Here is a 12,522-nt window from a genome sequence, read left to right as displayed (position 1 = left end):
TTCACCATCCGCTGTCTTCTACGGAGGCCTTGGAGCCACGGACTGGAGGCAGAATGCGGTGGGGGTAATGGCCGCACGGGGAAAGATAAAGGATGAGAGGAGGAGAGAGCCGCCGTTTCAGAGACTTATTAATGCCATTAGTTTTTGCGGCTTGAGTTTAGTTGGTCCTGAGAGGAAGAAAGACACAGAAAATGGGAGGGAGAGGAAGGATGATTAGTGTAGGATGATAGAAAGAGAAAATTACTCACACTCTTTGTTCGTCGGGTGTGACATTTGGGAGCAAGAGACTGTTGCCTTGTGTCCTATTCTGTTTTTGCTCTGACTTACACAGACGAAAACAAAATCTATCTGTCTGTCTGTCTGTCTGTCTCTCTGTCTCTCTGTCTCTCTGTCTGTCTGTCTGTCTGTCTGTCTGTCTGTCTGTCTGTCTGTCTGGTTGTCTGTCTCTCTATCCGTCTGTCTGTCTGTCTGGTTGTCTGTCTGTCTGTCTGTCTGTCTCTCTGTCTGTCTGTCTGTCTGTCTGTCTCTCTGTCTGTCTCTCTATCTGTCTGTCTGGTTCTCTGTCTCTCTGTCTCTCTGTCTATCTGTCTCTCTGTCTCTCTGTCTGTCTCTCTGTCTATCTGTCTCTCTGTCTCTCTGTCTGTCTGTATCTATGTCTGTCTCTATGTCTGTCTGTCTGTCTGTTTCTCTGTCTGTCTGTCTGTCTGTCTGTCTGTCTGGTTGTCTGTCTGTCTGGTTGTCTGTCTGTCTGTCTGTCTGTCTGTCTGGTTTTCTGTCATGAATTGGAGTGGTGGAGGATGTAGGTGAGTTTGGGAGGCTGCAGGTCATTATGAGCACAATAACACCGAAAGTCAGAGAGACACGGTGCGAAGGAGGAGGTGGAGGAAAGGAGTGAGGGATGGAGAGAAAAAAACAAGAGGAATTGTGTCAAGAATAATGATGGGGCAATTGAGAGCGCCTGCAGTCAGATCCCTGTATTTCCGACCGTTCCCGTGCTCTGCAGGGGCTCTCATGGTCTCCCGTAGAGATCACAACTGCACACACACATATACGCGCACTGAAACATCAGATAAGTAAGCACAATGGTCATTTGTTCCATGTCTTGTATTTAATGTGTGTGTGTGTAATCAAACCCGTTGTACCTTTCCAATCTGTGTTTCCCATTGCCACTAAGCTATAGCTTTCCTTCTTAAAGGAATAGTTCACCCAAAATCAACAGTGTTTTATTCTGTGGGACACAAAATTAGAATATTTTGCTACTGCCAGTTTGCATACACCGTAACTATAAAGTAGTCCATAAAACTCAACTATTTCAGGTCTTCTGAAGGCTTGTGTGAACACCAAAATTTAAGTTTGATTCAGTTAAATTCAAATTTATATGCCCTTCTTTCAATACAGCCAAAAGTGACTGTGTCAAGTTGTTTTTCAATGGAAGTTCATTTCAGTTGGCTTTTCAAACAAATTTGATGTCACCAAACACCATTGGTTCTCTACACATTGCAAACAAAACATGCTGTAGAAACAGATGGCAAGATTTACATTGTAAAAACCACTTACATAGCAGTCCGTTGCTCAAGTCATATGGACCATTTTATGTTTATTTGTCAAAACAGCTGCTTGGACTTTGTGCAAAACATCTAATTTTGTTTTCCACACAAGAAAGATAGTCCTGCAAGTTAGATTTTCATTTTTGTTTGAAGTGCCCCTTTAATAACCTATAAAGTATTTTATAGTAAGGCACATCTAGCACATCTCTATTGTGTGGTTTTGTACTTCCTCGGGTTCCTCGTCTTAAAGAGCCCAATCAAGCCACAGCATTTAGATTGGCTTTCATTTCCCCTGCGAAATGCCTCCCACACGCCATAATCCCGTTATGTAAAGAAAAATGACTAATATAGCTTCATAGATCCCACTTCTATTAAAATGCTCTCTCAGCTGTTGTTCATAGACGCTAAATACACCATTCCAGTGTTTAAACTTGCAGCACAAAAACCACAGTTCATGTTTCATATGTAAAAAATAGAAATATATTTACTGTACTATGTTTTTTTTATTATTATTATTACAGAAGATAACATTTAGAACTGTTGCTCCCTGGTGTGTCCTCTGAGTGTTTAACAGCTTTTAGGGCAGAAAAAAAAGAACGATAAACAACTTCCAGCAGCACTAAGTTGCTATATTAAGAATAATTCATGGTCTAGCCTCGTCTGCAAGTACTGTAAAGGCCAGTTCACACAGAGAGGATATATTGAGGATGGATATTCTTTCAAAAGAGACTTTTGAATGAAAAAAAAAACAGTGCACTTCTATGAAACTATTCATACTTTGACTGATTATCAAAGGTTTTTCCAATTTACTCTCATTGCATTAGACATTCTGTCTGAGATATGCCACTTTTACATTTCGCTCTTGCTGTGAACAGGTCTTAACGCTGTGTCCAAATACTCATCTCCTCATCTTTAATTTTTTCAACTCAACGGTCTGATGATTGCGGTTCACGTCTCCATTGCCAGACCGCAGTGGCTGACCGCAGGTTTACACTGCGTGTTTTACCCCCGTGCCAAAACGTGCATGTTTGCGGAAACCCAATCCACCTTGACTCATTGTGATGTGAGTCACTGGTCAGCAAGTTCAGAGAAAAGTCCTGTACTTTACAACATCCTCCAAACTTTATTCAGATTTCTGACAGTTTGAGTGAACACAGAGGACTCTAATTGGTTCGGTCTGATCTGTTAAGGGACACGAACAAGCCAATCAAAGGCTTAGATGACTGGCCCCATTTAATTTGTTCCATTTGATTGGTTAAAGTCATTAACTAGCCCATCAGATGACGAGGTAGACGGAGGAAGGCGATGCTATAGGGCAGGATGTGGCAGCACTAATGAACCCGCTACATCAGACTAATACTCATGTAAGTGTCAGAGGGCACTTCTCTGAGTCCGCGCTCCAATACGGGAACAAGTTAAAGGTGGTCATCTCACTAATGGGTGTCATCACCACATGCAATCCAGAAAGACTCAGAAAAGTTTCCCTGACAAAAGCACTGAACTTTAGAAAACTTCATGTTTAGCCAAGGGATGTCAATTTAGGGGACTTATGTGAACTAATCTAATGTCCAAGTTTGTTCAAAGCAATATGTGACACACTCTTATCATTTTAGCAGCTATCACAGTAAGCTTGTTTGCAGGGAAAGGTGATTATAAGCAAATCACATAGCCTTCATATTGCCCAGTTTATTACAGATTTAATGTTTTTAAAAATTCTACAGTAAAGATACAATTATTATATTAGGTCTATATTATTAAATAATTGTTGATTATTCCTTTGAAATTGTAATTGCGATTAATTATGAATGATGTTTTGCATAGATTTATAACATTATTTGAAGCAACTGCAAGTCATTAATGATATGAAAATAAAAGCTGATACTCTTCCTGAAAAACTAGATAAAATGTCGAAAAAAAAAAAAATCTTAAGCATTCAGAATAATGAAAGTGGATCTTTTTTTGTAGTTTCATCTTTGAACGATTAATTGTAATCATGATTACAAATCAATTAATTGTACAGCCCTGAATTAAGCATTGTAGTTTTTACGTATTTAATTATTTTATATTGTTTTCTTGAAATCTTAAAAAAAAAAAAAAAATTATGACTCAAAATGATGGAGCAGATCACATATATGGAGTGTCTTTATATATCTGTTGAATTTATCAAATTCTTCTCTGTTTTGCAGGTGCTGGAAACAACACACATCCCAGAATTCCCCCTAGAGGTCCTGGTGGAGAAAACGGCCCCCTTCCCCCCTCCAACATCGCCGTTATCGCAGGTGCAGCCGGCGGTTCGGCTTTCCTACTGCTCGTAACAGCCGTGATCTGCGTGGTGTGCTACCGACGACGACATGCCAAGCATTCTGAATCACACCACCCTCCGCTCTCCCTCTCGTCCCTGACCTCGCCCAAACGGGGCTGTGGCGGGGGCGTAGGAAGCGGCAACAACAACGGCTCGGAGCCTAGCGACATCATCATCCCGCTGCGGACTTCTGACTCCGCCTACTGCCCACACTATGAGAAAGTGAGCGGGGATTATGGCCATCCGGTCTACATCGTACAGGAGATGCCACCTCAGAGTCCCGCCAACATCTACTATAAAGTATGAGAACCGGAGACGACCTTACGACAACATCTGCTAAGACCACACCCACCTTAAACGACTACCTAAGCCCCGCCCCAAGCCCCGCCCTCACAATCAAATCCCTGTAGATCAGATCCTTTTACATTCACATGCATTTCTCCGACACCCTGACTGATTGAGGTCGATTGTGTCTGTGTCTGTGTGTGTGTGTGCGTGTGTGTGTGTTACCATTTCTCGCAACTCACCCAACTTTGGCCTTTTGTTAGAGAGAGGTTGTCTCTTTGACGTCCCACATGGGGAAAAGTTCTTAAAGCTAGAGAAGCCCTCCTGGAGTGATTCAGCCAACTGAAAAAAACATGAACTCCTTTCTTGGGGGCCATTCTGGAGCACAAGCATCAAAACTTTTTCTGATGTACTTGCAAAAAGACTAAAAACACACAAAAAGAAAAGAAAACTCAACTTGTCAATACCTTCAAAGACAACATGTGAACTTCGACTTCGAATGCTACATTTACTCACAAATAGCAGTCTAGTTTGTGTTAAACTCCTTCGAAAGAGGGAGGGGCCATCGATTCAGCCAATCGTCACACAGGGCTGCCATCACATGATCTAGGACCCATGTGTTTGATTGGTGGAGTCGCAGTGGCGTGGAGAATCTTGTATATTTTAATAACGTGTGTATTTTGTGAGTGTGTAGGATAAATATTCCGACACTGCTGTCGCACACGTTGCGACCGGTGTGCTTCAGTGCAACTCGCGAGTGTTTTTGCGTACGGATGAGTGCGTGTTTGAGTACAGTGTTAGCGTGAGCATGGGAGCGTGTGACTGTTTCAAAACCAAAACACAAAAATATGAGCGAACAACAACAAAAAGTTTTTTTTATCGCTTTCAACACATAGATTATAATTATATATGAATACTCAGTAAAATAATTTGTAGATTTTTTTTCATGTAAAGTTAGCTTGCTAGGCCTAATTTTGGTTTTTCTATTTTATATGACATGCTGACCTTGTTTCTTACCCTTTTTGAGTTGTAAATTAATTTAATGCTTTCATTCCGTTGCAGAAACCGGGTTTGTTTGGTTCCCCCTCATTCTCCTCTTTCCCTGGAGTCTCCTCCGCTCAACACATATATTTTTATAGCTCCTTTTACTCTGATGTAGTTTTGAAGCTAGACCTCGTTTGTGAATGTGTTGAGGTAGAAATATCCGAGAGAGTTTTTTTTTATTATTATTTTTAAAGACGCTTGGAATAAAGGGGGGAAAAATCCAGAGAGGAGGGAAGAATCGGATGGGGGTGAAATAAAAAGAAAAGTATGCGAACACCGCCTGTTTGGGAAAGCAAACGCATGAGCGAGGAAACTTCTAGAAAGACTGAAACTATGGAAGAATTACACATTAAAAGAAAAAAATAGGGGGAGGGGGAGGTGGGGGGGAGAGAAGGCAAGTTGAAAGATGAGTGAAGGAGAAGAGAGAGAGAGGGATGGAAAGGTTTTTAATAAACTCGTCTGAAGCGGTGGAAGAGGCCGATTTGGGGCCGGTGGTCTTCTGAGGTACAAAGAGCGGAAGAAACAAACTCATTCTCTCAGATGGACAACAGGATAGATGGACACACATAATTACTCTTTTACAGACACACAGTGCTCTTTTTTTGTTCACATGAAGTGGGTTGGAAATATTTCTAGACTCGTTTCAAATTCATGAGTACCGGACGTGTCACAGCTTAGTAGATATGTTCACACACACACACACACATATGGAGAAAGACTCAAACAGAAAAGCTCTTGTAGAGATTTTCATCACATACACACATGCACAGCTCAAAAACACAATCAAAAGCCATTCTGATTGGGCATACATGCTGGTTACCTCAACAAATGCCGTGATTAGCATTGTTCTTTCACATTCTCTCTCTCTCTCTCTCTCTCTCACACACACACTCACACACACACACAGTCATGCAGCTTTGTAACTAGCTGTGTGTACTGTATATCTCTGTTATTGCCAATGAAAATCTCTCTTTTAGGCCTGAAATACACTCTACGCATGTATGTGAACGCAAACGCTTCCAACTACACGTCGTTGCTTTCTGAAATGTGTCAGGACTCAGTTGCATTCTCAGCACATATTAGCATAAACTATGGTCAGTTTTCTCTGACATGGCTGATCAGCCGTCTGGCAAAGAATCTTACAAAACTAGTTAGCTTCAGTTAGTCGATGGCTGAATTTGGAATAGAATACTATTCTTAAAATATCTGTCATACAGTATGCTATTTGGAAATATTAGCTAAAGTGAATTAAAAATGGCATGCTTTGACTAGCTTTTAGCTAATTAGCAGAGAAAATTTTGCCATATGGCGGTAATGGTAACTACAGAGCCCCATACAAAACAAGATATTGTTGCCACAAATTAAGAAATCATTCATACGAGTTATTCATTTGTGGCCACGTTTCATTAATTAGCTCTGTTGTTTTAGTTAAATCCACACTTTAACTAAAGTGAGGGAACAAAGTACTACAACATGGTCGCCAATAAACTAAAACGAGGAAACTAATTAATACGTTTTAATAAATTTGTGGCCATTTTATCTTTTATTTATTTATTTTTCCTGCATGTCATGTGTGAGATTCCATTGTAAGAACTGTATGCTAGTATGCTATTCCGAAAACAGTTAACTAGTAGTAAATAGTAATGAAGCACCACACATGTAATGTGGGGGGAAAAGTAAACAATTTAACAATTTGTTACCGATTTTTACTTGAACTGTATCCAATTTGTACATTTTGTATTTCGAAAAGGTTGATATGACATCTGTTCTTGCGTTTGCAATGTGTTAACCAAGCCTCAGCATACTAGCATAGATTATTTTTCTGGCCTTAGGAGTACAAATTGTGTTCTGTTTCACTGCCATTGTCACAGTGTGTTTTGTATGCGTGTAAAAGAATGTTATCGCTAAGAAATACGCCGCATACATGCACATAATAACAAGCCATTCATACCCAAATACGTTGGGGGTCTTATTTTGCAGATGTGATTTGTGACTGACGTTGGGACTCGAACAATCTGTTACTGTTTTCAATCTGCCTAGAAAGCTTAAATATTTGTCTCTCAAAAGCATTTAGTTTCGTATCACTCTGGTGCATCAAGACTGTGAGATATAAAAAAAAGAAACGACATGACATTGTTTTCCTGTCACATTGATGTTTTCTTCTTACACGCCAATTTGGATTTTGTCACTTCAATATCAAGTTGCCTAAAATGTGGAGGTGTTACGTTTGTTCGGCGCTGTTGTATTCGTGGGCTGTTTCATACATATTTAAGCATTCGATTTCTGTTCAAATTCTGTTTTTTAGCATTTACTAAAACAATCAGCGTAAGCCATGTCTCTGACCCTGTGCACATGGACTTGGATACGTGTGTGTGCGTGCAGGTGTGCGTATGTCCGAAACACACGTGGACATCGTTCGAAGATGGACCGACGCGTTGCGTTCGGATCACAGAGGACACACGAGGAGACACAAACTCTCTCTGCTCACCATCCTCCCTCCCATCTTTCACATCGAGTGGTTCTTTGTGCACTTGCTTTTCGCCACGAACGCTGGGACTAGTATTCTGTACGCAGACACAAGCGGGGACGAACCACAAAGTGTGTATTTTTTTTAGAGAACGCTTCAGTTGTGTGTACGTGTTTCTCTGTGCCAATAGCCAGCGGGTGGTGGCCACTTTAAAGACCTCCATTCCTCTCCAGTGATGTGTTCAGACGTTTGTAAAACACCATGTTTTTGTGTGTGCTGTTTTCTTTTCCGTGTCCATCGCTCCATCTTCCCCCCTCACGATCCCTCTCTTGTTTTCCCTCCTGCATACATGCCTTTATAAAGGGTTAAACAACTAATACATTCCTTTGAAGAAATGTTGATTAAAAAAGACAAAAAAACTTTACAATGCATTCTTGGCTTTTTTTGTTTTTACTGTGTGTTTGTGTGTGTGTTAGTTTTCGAATGCATTGAGTTTTGTGGATTTCCACTGAACGTGCAACTGAATGAGATAGAGAAACCATTTAATGTTCTTTATTTTTATTTTTCACTCTACCATCAATCTCTTCTTCCTGGTATTTCATCTTCTCTAAAGTAAACAGTGGTGTTTACAGTCACCATCCGTTGCTAGTAGAGAAATGAATGTGTTCTTAAATGCACAGAAATACCTTTTCTTATATTAGTTATTTCAGACTGTATCTCTTTCTCTTTTATTGCTTTCCTTTAGAGAACCTTCTGTATGTTTTCATTAATGCTATTATGTTGCCAAAGCAACCATTGCTTTCTGGCAACAATTTTATTTTTATGAAAACTCACAAAATCTGGTACTGATTGCCCCCGTGAGGTTTCCACACAGTTACAGGTGATGCAGATGCGACGGCTGTGTTATTGGCCTGGGAACGCTTATGTCATGCTACAGTCCTCTCATTGGTGCAATGTGATTTAGGTGTGAAGAGAGGTTCTGGAACACAAGGGAGAGAAAGAAAACATTTAAAATGGCCTTATAGGCTTCTGCGGTCATCTTTATTGCGTAATCATTTTTCTAAAATGCCTTTAATGACCCAGAGGAGTATTTTATCGCCCAATGGTTTGCTCAGGGAATTTCTCAACTGTGTCTCAGGTTGTTCTCTTACAGTTTCCGTGGGTAAAAATAAAATGTCAGCAGATGAAGACAACTGTTGATGTACAGTCAATAGATTGATCAAATGAATGTGGACGGCGTAGATAATTAGGTTTTGCAAGAATTCTGTGCTAAATAGAATTAGCGGTAAAATTAACGTGGATTGCACAGATAATTAGGTTTTGTAAGGATTTAATAAGAAAGTCTCCTTTTAATCTCCATCTAAAATCATTGCTGTCTCCGAGTGGTTACCTTTTTTTCCCCAGTTGAACTCATAGGACATGAATTAATTATATGATTAGCTTCCAAAAGTGCTACAGATATATCCAATCTGCATTCAAAAAGAAATAAAAAGCCTTACAAAGTACCCCCAAATTTTACATAACGCTAAACTTTAATTAAAACGTATTGAATCTTCACATTATTTGGAAAAAAATAGAGATTTTGAGATAAAATTGTGCAAGTGTTCAGTTTTGATAGTATAAACATTATGTATTTTGATAAAAGAAAAAGACATTAACATGAACCTGTGGCCTGCAGCTTGCCATCCACTTCAGGAAAAATGTGGTTTGAAATCAAACAAATAGAAATGTTTAACCTATATATCATATGTAATACATTTATATTTTATATTTCATCAGCTTTGCACATAGGCCAACTTTGTTGAACTTGCTTTCAAATTCCAGTTCATTATTTGTGGGCACTGCCATTAGCCTAAATAAAAATGTCAACTGAATTGAAAGGGAGGCCGAGGCAGCCCTTAAATTAATTAATTATACATTTTCCCAAGAAAAGCATTGCTATGCATATCAGACAGCCATTCAATATTCCCTCGTGGGAAAAAAGCCCATGACTGAATATCTGCTTCACCCCTTAACGTGAAAACAAGTCTTAAGCTGGATCTATATTTCGCGTCAAGAAAACATAATAAACAACCGATCACATAACTTCACATTAAAAACAAAAGCGCTCTTAACATTCATGCACATCCGTTTGATGCAAACGCATTTTCTCTGCGACGTCACTTCCGGCGCGTCTGACAGACTCGAGCGGTCTCAAGTTCATTAAGATGTCATGCACTTTGAGTCGAAGTAGACTACGGTACAAGGATTTGATTTAAATTAATTTGATTGTTTTTCGTAACAAAGTCCATGCCAGGTGTATGAGAGACTTTTTTTATTGCAGAAAAAAGGAACATACAAATAATAACAATACAAACAAATAAGAGAAACAAAATAATAAAAAGGCATAGCTTACATTCAGTCTTAACGTATAAGGATATTACAAAGTACCAGTGGGATGGAAAAGAGTATCGTAATACCGGTATTATAAACATTTCACAGACTTTTTGTTGTATGAGAGAATATTCAACTCGGGTGATTGTTTTAATGACGTCATGTAACAGTACATGCCTAAATCTTATGAGGCCTTTGCTCTCTCCTTTTGATCAGTTTAAACCAAACCAAAATCAATGTCTCAGATATGAATATTAATCTCCATATATAACAAAAGTCTTTGTGCGTGTGGGTGTGTACAATAACTGAAAAAATACATTTACATCTAATATTTACATATTCCTACCACACTGTAGCTATGCTTTAAGACTTAAAAAATTTTTTTTAATGCACATATAGGCTACTGCTTTCTTCCTGACAACAGCTGTGCTTTTCTTTTGTTATTAAAAAGGAAAGAAAAAAAACTCAGAGTTGGCCTGGAGTGAAATCAATTAGGAGATAATCCTCTATAATCAGATTTGAACAGGTTTTGGCGGTAAAGCTAAAAATCCCGAAGACCTCTCGCTTGACTTGAATGTCGCCACAGGAGCCTTAAGACCGCGTTGCTATGGGGACCCTCCTGAAGGTCAGAGAGAGCGAGATATCGTTTCCTAGCCGCCTGCAATTTGGCCATTTGAAAAGCCGGTCAGTCATCTGCATATCAAATGTGCGACATGAGCGAGGGAGAGGAGAATTAAGTACAGGCCACCTCCCCTGCGCTCTCTTTCTAAAGGCCGAGGTGAGGAAAGGTGGTGGCTGAAAGTCAAGTGTCTCTCTCTCTCTCTCTCTCTCTCTCTGTTTCTGATTGCACCTGTAGGCAGCATCGACTGGAAGCGACTGATGAAAAGACGGGTCTTTAAGTCGTCACCAGGAACCCCCTCTGCTTAATCTCTCTTTCGGTCTCACAGCCACCACAGCTCTGATCTCTGACAGGGACATTCTCTCTCTCCCTCACTCTTTCGACATGTTCTCCTCCCTTCCTCGTTCAAGCCTTGCATTCTTTATGTTGCAGGAGAGAGAAAAACAAACTGCTACAGTTAATAATGGGGCTGATGACAGGTACAGCTGGGCTGGTAAAAACGAAGCTGATAAAGCAAAAGAACTAGAGAGAGAGTCATTAGAGGATGTTCATTTCAGATGATTCATTTATTAACATGACACCATACCAGTTGAACATCCGATATAATACAGTTCATACACCCACACGGTTTCACATTCGCTCTTCCACTTTATTCACAAACCACACGCTATCACAAACCCTTAGATCTACTGTATGTGATAGCATCCGAAAACATTGCCGTGAGTTATGGGTAATCGTTTGCCCTCGGATATTCACACAGAAAATTGTATGGTGGTCCCACGATCTCATCATTCATTGATTCACATTATATCTAGAGTGCTTCTTTCATCTTTGATGCTTCGGTTGCTTATGTTATTCGAGTCGAGGAGAAACCAAAATTGGCTTATTGCTTTCTAACCGCAAGAAGTAAAGGTTTGTTCTTCATAATCAAACTTTCATCAAAATACCTCTGTCTCTAAAACAACGTTTCTTTTTGTCTGATGTCACCAAGGCTGCTATTTAGTCTGATAGAGTCTAGTTAGACATTGTTTGAGGCTGCTGTTGCAGATAATTCAGCCTTCCTGCTGTAATTTAAAACTAGTTACAACCTGAAGCAATTCTGGGACTCAAACTGTAGAGCAGCTGTAGAGTCCCAGAGAACACATGAACTGATAAAATGTGTACCTTCAGGTTGCCTAAATGTATGTAAATTTAAAGGTTACAGCAATAATAGCAAATAAAGTGACTGGGAAGTGACATCAAGAAGCTCTCGAGGGTGAGCTTGACCTTCATTCTCCACCATCTTGGTTCCCAGTTGGTAGAGGCTTAAATAAATATGGCCTGATGCCTGGGACAAAAATGTAATCCTCACAAAAATTTGCTGCAAATTTTATTTAAAGGTGTCTTCGGATGCTAAATTCACGTCTCCATGTTGTTTGAACATATATGTGTGTTGGCAGTATGTGCAGGCTACACATCTACCCTATAATGATAAGAATCCACCCAATGGTTTTATTTAATCATAAACATTAAACAGTTAACATTGTCTCAGTGCACAGTTCATCACCCCACGAAAGAGAAGGGCGGGGTCAGCAGAGCTCATTAGCATTTAAAGCAACATGCAAAAAAAGTGTTGATTTTGGCAGAGCTGATTTTGATCGGGTAAAAGGGGTGTTTTTTACACTACCATTGAGAAATTTTAATCAAGGTATTTTATAGACTTAATGCAATCTAGGCCTCTTTTTTTTTTTTTTTTCATTGAGATCCTAAAGAATGTTATCAACTTGTTGAAAATGGACACCGGATGACCCTGATATTAACACCCACTTTTCAAGGTCCTATCAATTTTAGATGGACAGAATGCATTTTTTCCTGTTGTATACTACCGTTTAAACATTTATGGTTA

General features: G+C 39.6%; 1 protein-coding gene across 1 annotated transcript in view; it reads left to right on the top strand.

Annotated features, from left to right (window-relative positions):
• The window catches only part of LOC127962500 (ephrin-B3-like), a 72,423-nt gene extending 64,351 nt beyond the window's left edge, over positions 1 to 8,072 (top strand). Inside the window, exon 5 of the mRNA XM_052562087.1 lies at positions 3,734 to 8,072. Coding sequence (XP_052418047.1) covers positions 3,734 to 4,155 — 422 coding nt within the window. The 3' untranslated portion in view covers positions 4,156 to 8,072. The remainder of the gene's footprint in view (positions 1 to 3,733) is intronic.
• The last annotated feature ends 4,450 nt before the right edge of the window (positions 8,073 to 12,522 follow it).

This window comes from Carassius gibelio, chromosome B7 (assembly GCF_023724105.1).
Source record: "Carassius gibelio isolate Cgi1373 ecotype wild population from Czech Republic chromosome B7, carGib1.2-hapl.c, whole genome shotgun sequence".
Classification (NCBI taxonomy): domain Eukaryota; kingdom Metazoa; phylum Chordata; class Actinopteri; order Cypriniformes; family Cyprinidae; genus Carassius; species Carassius gibelio.
Note: the sequence above shows the minus strand (reverse complement) of the source record. Positions and strands in the feature narration are given on the sequence as shown.